The sequence below is a fragment of the Bubalus bubalis genome, chromosome 18 (assembly GCF_019923935.1).
Source record: "Bubalus bubalis isolate 160015118507 breed Murrah chromosome 18, NDDB_SH_1, whole genome shotgun sequence".
NCBI lineage: Eukaryota > Metazoa > Chordata > Mammalia > Artiodactyla > Bovidae > Bubalus > Bubalus bubalis.
In genome coordinates, this window is record NC_059174.1 from 4,874,441 (window position 1) to 4,882,076 (window position 7,636).

General features: G+C 48.9%; 1 protein-coding gene across 1 annotated transcript in view; it reads left to right on the forward strand.

Annotated features, from left to right (window-relative positions):
• The window catches only part of VAT1L (vesicle amine transport 1 like), a 165,615-nt gene extending 158,626 nt beyond the window's left edge, over nucleotides 1-6,989 (forward strand). The window contains exons 8-9 of the mRNA XM_006074050.3: nucleotides 1,737-1,820; nucleotides 4,419-6,989. Coding sequence (XP_006074112.1) covers nucleotides 1,737-1,820; nucleotides 4,419-4,517 — 183 coding nt within the window. The 3' untranslated portion in view covers nucleotides 4,518-6,989. The remainder of the gene's footprint in view (nucleotides 1-1,736; nucleotides 1,821-4,418) is intronic.
• The last annotated feature ends 647 nt before the right edge of the window (nucleotides 6,990-7,636 follow it).

Here is a 7,636-nt window from a genome sequence, read left to right on the forward strand (position 1 = left end):
ACGGAAATGGGAGAAACCTCCTGGATTATGTATCAGGGGCAGGGAACTCAGCAGTCACATGGTGCCATCAGTCTACAAAAGAGGCTGATTCTAACCAACGCTACCTTGTCCAAAGAACGCGTTTAAAGATACACTGAATTTATAATGAACACTGGTTTGACAACAGGTTACCAGATAAACATGTTTGGACATTAGAATTGAAAGGCGCCTATTTCCCCTACATCATGTTTTATATCTAAATCTCTTTCTAGTTACTGTAGGATGCCCACGTTTTTATGGAGATGTAAAGAGATGCACCTCGATTTTCTCATTTAACTGTATTATAAAGGCATTTAATCCTACTGCACAGTCTTTATAATTAGCACTTTAACAGCCACAAAACATTTCCAATTGGTAGATATATGTCAGAACTTCGATTTACTTGACCATTCCTTTATTCTGTGACATATAAGTTGCTCCAATGTTTTGCCATTGAAAGCAACTGAGTATCTTTTCTGTGGTAATTTTTTCCCCATAATTTGAATTGTGTCTTTAGGACAAAAGTCCTACAAAAGCAATTAGAATATGCACCTCTTAATGGCTCTCTCAAGTTTTCATTCAAATGGGAAGCTGGCTTTGGTTTTTCTATAAGCAAACACTGCTCCATAAACTCCAGATTGAGTTCCTCAAAGGCAGACAACCTAATTTACTTAAAAAAAATTTTTTTTAAGATATGGCACCTAGCCTATAAGCAACAATTAGTGAATATTTGTGGATTGAATGAATGCATGAACAAAGATGTTTAAAACGGAAACTTCAGGGAAAATATTTTAACTAGATCTGTTGTTTCTTTAAAAAAAAAATCAAGAGATGTTGCATTCCCATTTAGATTTTACTGAGGATTTATCCACGCCAAGCTTGGCGTTGTTACCATTTCCTTCTTTTATTTCACCCCCACAGCACCCCCGAGTGCTCATTTTCCATACAGCAACAATGAAATGCTGGAAGCCCCCATCACACTCCATCCACACCTGCCTTTGCAAAGGGGGCCCAGGAGGCGCCTGTGTGCTTGTCTGACAAGCCCTCGTCACTTGGGGAGAAACAGGAAGTCCCCTCACTGGGGAAAATGCTAGTCTGGAGAAGCCTCCACTCGGGTGGGAAAAATGTTCCTGGGTCATGGGCCATTTTTGCCAAACTGCAAACCAGATTATGTAACATTTGAGTAAGCTGGGCACAAATGACCCTAGAAAAATAATTTTATAATTTTATTGGTCAAAATTTGCTCTGGTTAATGGGCCCTGACACGTTCTGCAGCATGTAACTCTTGGAACCCCACAGACCTTTCCTCCCCCAGTTCTTTTTCTTTTTTTTAAAGAAACGTTCCTCTTTTCATTTCTGGAGCTATCACGCTCATTTTTTAGACCCAGGAAACCTAACTGCTTGCATAACAACAAAGAGTGTGAGTGACAACCAGAATTTAAGTTGGGAACCATCGCCGGTTGAGCTGCTAAACCTGGACTGCAGCTCCCCCTGGTGGACAGCGAGTGGTTTGGCTTGTCCAGGTCCTCTTGTCACCTGGATGGCATCACCAACTCGATGGGCATGAGTCTGAGTAAACCCCGGGAGCTGGTGATGGACAGGGAGGCCTGGCGTGCTGCAGTCCATGGGGTCGCAAAGAGTCGGACACGACTGAGCGACTAAACTGAGCCTGTCACCTGGGTGACGTCTCACCTCACCTTTGTCTCCCTGTCTCCCAGGTGAAGGAAGCCATGCAGCGAATCCACGACCGAGGGAACATCGGCAAGTTAATTCTGGACGTAGAAAAGACCCCGACGCCACTGGTGAGTCGAAGCAGAGGCATCTGTTCGCTGCGGCAGGAGAGGGTTTTCAGAGGCAGGCACACGGAGGGTGGAGGAGAGCTCCCTGCTCTCAGCTCTCTCAGCTCTCTGCTGGGGCTGGTGGGGGAGACCTTAGGTAAGTGAGTGAGGGATTAGTCACAGATGGGATGAACGCCAATAAGGAAAGGAAAAGGCTTCGGCGAGAACATTTCCAGAACGATCCAAGGGCAGAAGGGAGAGGACAGAAACCATAGCCCGTGCCCCTTACCCGAGCTCACTCTTGGTTACAGGTGGGAGGAATTCCTGGTAAAGGTTCATAAACTCACATTCAGATCCCCAACAGAGTGATGCCACCTGCCTCCGAGCTGCCTCCTGCTGGCCCCAGGGCTTTTGTTTTCTCTTACCAGGACCACACCTTACATGCGGGGACCCCCCCACACACACCCTGTCCCTCAGGGGTGAAGCATGTCACACACACACATCCCAGACCCTCTTGCAAGGGTCCTTTGAGGGGCTCTGCAGAGTGCCGGTCAACACGCAGACTGCCCCCAGGCTGCATGGATCCTGAGCCCTGCTCTGAACCCCTGCATGACCTGGGCAGTCGTTGTTACTCTGGCTTCAGCTCCACCGTCTGTAAACTGGATCTGAATACGCCCTCATAAGTCAGTTACAATGACACACATAAAACTTTGTCTCATACAAACTAAGTTCTAGGAAAGATTTAAGCAAGAAAATACTCGGGAAGATTTTTGGTTTGTTTTCTCCCATGTTTAGCTTTGGAGCTGAATCAATGGTTGATGAAAGAGGAAGAACTAAAATCCTGGCATGTTTTAGTCCAACGTGCATGCTTAAAAAGTTTTTCCTTGCTTTTGTAACCAGAATGTGGTTTGGGTATGATGGCCATTTCACACAATGAAGGACAGTTTAGTGAGAGGATATTTTACAACATGGAAGTGACTGATAACAATCTGGATATAATTTTCTAAATGCTTTCTAAGTCCCAGGACTGGGCCAGCAAGTGTTTGGAGGCAGATAAGGGGTCATGGTTAGGCTAGAATTGCAGGTGTTCTGTGCACCTGTGTTCTGTTTTTTAAACCCGTGACCGAGTCTATTTCAGTCCTGGCTGGACAGCTTATTGCGCTCAAGCACCAGAGTTGTTCCTGGCTTCCTGCCCGCCCATTACACCTGAGGTCCTGCTGGGTGGTGGGGCTGGTAGGAAGGCCTGCTTGACCACAGGCATATTCTCAACAGGACAGGAGCTGCAAAGCCACCTTTCCGAGTGAAAGCCCATGCCGTGCCATGGCAGGTGTCGTTGTCCTCATTGCTGGAGTTCAGGGGGAGTTTCACCCCTGGGACCTGAGCTGACGGCAGATGGGCCAGCTCAGACCTGCGGCCCGGGGAGCATCTCTTGGCGGGAGGGGCCCGTCCCTCCTGGATGGAGAGGAGGCTTGAAGGAGAGGCAGCCAGTGGTGAGGGTATTTCTAGGGAGAGCAAACAGCACAGGGTCTGGGCTCTGTGGGGCCGCGTCACTGCCCCACAGCACGTGTGTGTGTGTGTGGGTATGTTCAGTGAGGGGCTCCCAGGGGCACACTCTCCGGCAGAACGGCCACCCGTCAGAGCTCAGGGGGCGTCAAACGCCCTGAGTCTGCCCCACTGAACCCACTGCAGGGCACACACCCGCCACTCGAAACCGTCTGGGGTCCAAGGCATGGGGGCAGCAGGCTGGCTGAAGGTCCGGAAGTGGACATGCAGACGAGCACCGGGAGCATCTGTTCTGCCGGGGCCTTCTCCTGATAGGGACGGGCGAGCGCAGCAGGGCTCATCTGACGCCGCGCGCGGGGTCAGAGCCTAGAGGGAGCTGCTGCCTGCACACCCCGTGGCGTCAGACGGCGCCCACGCCCCAGGCCTGGCGTCTGCCCCGGCCCCAGAGAGGGCTGGCCACCTTCTCTGCAGCCTGCTGACCTCCGCTGCCTCACGACTTCCCACTTGCACATCACCTCTGAGTCTCCCTTTGCACCGCTGCAAAACAACTGCCAGCAATAGTTATTGCTATGGCTACTACATCATGGCTGTTGAGAAAAAGCGGGGTGATGGACATGAGGTACCTGCACGGTGGTGAATATGGCGTGTGTACTAATAAGGAAGAACTCTCACCATTATGTGTTCACTGTTCTAAAACGTGCATTGCCTTCCTGCGTGTGTCCGGCACTGTGCTAGCTGCAGAAGATAAAACGGAAGAAAGCAGGAGCCTGGGTCATCTGCCGTGTCGCCTGCATTTCCCACAGCGGGGCAGGGTGTCATCTGTCCACAAGCCATGTGTATAGATGGGACACAGTAGCCATGGATCCGGGCCACAGAGGAGCGCTCACAACAGGGGGACTGTTGCCATTAGAGAAGTCTGGGAAGGCTTCCTTGAGGAGGCAGGATGCGTGCTAAAGGAGAAGCAGGCTTGCGCAGGCAGGAGGGTGGAGGGGTGGAGCTCCAGGGAGAAGGCCCCGCATTCGTCAGTAGCCGAGAGAGAAAGTCCAGCTCCAGGTTAGACCACGAGGGAGGGGTGGTGCTGAGAGTCAGGGGCCAATCCCTGTTTCTGTTGGATTACAGATGGCCAATGACAGCACAGAGACCAGCGAGGCGGGCGAAGAGGAGGAGGACCACGAGGGAGACAGCGAGAACAAGGAGAGGATGCCCTTCATCCAGTAGCCTGCGGCCCAGGCAGGAGGACAGACGGATGCTCTGGGAGAAGAGGACCCAGCTGAGAAAACCCTCCTGTGCCCCAGTGAACAAACGCTGTAGTCCAGTGCGTGTCGTGTTTGTCTGCTGTCAGCCGAGCTAAAAAAAAAAAAGCTGTTGATCACTGTTGTTTTTGAAATTAAGTGCCAAGCCCATATCACGCGGTATTACGTCCCTCCCCCAACTGTGTATTTTACACTCTGCCCTCTTCTCTGTTTCAAAACCATCCATCTTTGGGTCTTTCTTGACAGTTCTAGAACAGCCTTGCAAATTGATACGAGCCCACAGGTCCGTCGCTTAGGAGGCCAGACGTGGGCAAAGACGATTTGGGGTTGATATCGTGTTACCAGAGAGCACCGTCCAGATCCGAGAATTCTTCGGGCCAGTGATCCTTTTTGCTGCCAGCCGCCCATACTTCCGACAGGAGCACTTGCCGGTTTGGCCGGCAGAAAGAGGGTAGGCCGGGAGATGTTTTCACGAGCCCATTAATTGTAGAATCTCCCCAAGTCGTACTCTACTTCCTCCCACTGAAGAGGCAACCTCTTCACCTTCATTCAGGCGTTTCATGGTCAAAAGGTTGGAAGAACCTCCTCCCACCCTCTGATGCTTGATCCCTTCACTGGTTCTTAACCACAAACATAGGGGAAGAGATGTGCATTTTTTAGGACAGAAGATGAGTCAACAGCAAAGTGTGAGGACCAGCCACAGGGATTCCTCCTCTGAAACCCCATCATGAGAGCAAAATCCTCTCGCTGCTGTATAGATTTCATTTTAAGAAAATGCGCCAGGTGCAGGACTATTTCAAAGTCACTCCTGAGACCTGCCTCTGTTTGCACACTTGCCATGGCATTACCCTTCTTCCTCTTTTCATTTCCAGGTACCGGATAACCACCTTTACCGTAGATTCCCCTCCTCCCCCAGGGAAGACCCCCCTTTTGAGCCCTATTTGGGGGGAAAAATCAATAAGTATCTTTTTTCTTGCCAAAGCATGTTCCTACATGTAACAAACTCTAGTGATACAAAAGGTTGATGTTTATTATCTGATGCCAAATGTGCGTTCCTCTCCTCTGAAATAAAAAATCATGGTGCAGACTCTTTGCAAGACCCTGCTTTTCAGAAATCAGGGACCAAACTACTTGATCACACACCCTTGATGAACTTTCCAGCTCCCAAATTCCTAAGGAGTCCACCCCTAGCCCCACCCCACTTGATATGGCTTGAGGCGAACAGTTCCTCTGGAGGAAGAGAAAGAGAGTCAGTGAATCCATGGAGATTGTGGGGGGGGAGTCCTCATCACCTTCTCCCGGTCCAGCTGAACCAAGGGGTCGATTCCATCACTAGCAGACCAATCTGCAGACACAGGAGCCCACACAGTTACCAGAGGGCTCCCACATTGCCCGATCTCTCCACCACTGAGCCTTAGGGTAGAACCCACTCTTTCCCCAAGTGATGGCAATGAACGCATCTCAGCAATTACCTGTTTATTTCCTAAGTCCCTTTGTAACAAATGTCACCTCCCTGAACATGTGCTTTTCCCCCCCTATCTTAAGCTTGTGATGATGACTTATTTATGCCAGATATTTATCTGAAAGAAGTGTCTCCTCATTGTACATACACATAAGCTATGAAGATGAGAAAGGGTGATGCCATCTGATGAGCAAAGGGGCACGTGTATCTCAAAAGAAGACGCCAGCATCAGCTTCTCTTCCTACTCCAGGACACGCCAGTGTTCCAGGTCTTGGCCACTTGAGAAAGATAACATAGAGGTGGTATTGCCCCTTCTCCCAACACTTTTGCTAAATGCTGTGCTACTGGCCCTGTTTCTCCCACAGCCAAGTGTCCCCTGAGGTCTTAAGAAGAGCCGCTACCCAAGCGGCATTCCTGGTGAGCTAGACAGAAATGGCATTTTCTTGGGCTGGGGGAGCAGACAAGTGAGCATTCCAAGTCTCTTCTCTGGCTGGGGAGACAGAACTGTCCGTTCAGAAGCCAAATGCCCTTTGTTATGTCCAGTGGGTTAGCATGAAAAGACCTTCTTCCCCAAGTCTGTTTTTTCAACTTTAATCACATATTGTGCCAGTAAGTTAAAGAAATCCCTTTTGTCTCCGTGAAATACAGAAGGAGAAGAGAAAACTAGTGTTTGACCAATAAGATCAACTAATGCCATGAAGACCGGGGGGAAAAATTAAAGTATCAAAATGAACCATTTAACACTCTTGTTTGAAGCATCTTTGCCGCCACGTGGTTGTTTTCCTGAAGGAAGTGTACAGAATGTCTCAGGTTGCCTTAAAGGAACTGTGCAGGCTTCTCCATAATGTCAGCTTGATACGAGGGAACTGAAGCATTGTCTAATGTATTTGTGGCTTTAGAGCTTTCGTTATCTTGTGCCTACAAAGCAAATCATGTTTACATTAAAAAATACAAATAAAAGTATTCAGCATAGCATACCCTTGCCTGGCATCAGTTATTCTACATACATAGTTGTTGCAAAAACAGCCCTGCTATTAAAACGCAAGGCACCAGTGGCTAAAAAAGAAAATATTAAAAAAAAAAAAAAAAAAAAAACACGTCCGAGAAGAATCCTCCAATGAGGGAACTAAAGGCTACATAGAAAAAATAGGAGTTGAGATGAGACAAGCTTTTAAAGGGGCTTCTCTGGTGGCTCACATGGTAGAGAATCTGCCTGCAATGCAGGAGCCTGGGGTTCAACCCCTGGGTCAGAAAGATCCCCTGGAGAAGAGAATGGCAACCCATTCCAGTATTCTTTCCTGGAGAATCCAGTCCACGGATGGCAAAAAGTCAGACACGACTCAGCAACTGAGCGAATAAGCACCAGCTTTGAAAAAAGGCACTTAGCTTCCCTCAAGCTGAATATACATACATACACATGTGCACGCACACACACACACACACCTTGTACATATATGTATATATAAAGACACTCTCTTACCCTCCCAACAACCTTAAGAAGTGGGGTCCATTGTTATGCCCATTTTACAGGTGAAAAAACTGAAGACAGGTTTTGCACTAAGATCACACAGCTAGGAAGTGGTGGAGCCAGGATTTAAAGCCACAGTAGAATCCTTGCCCTT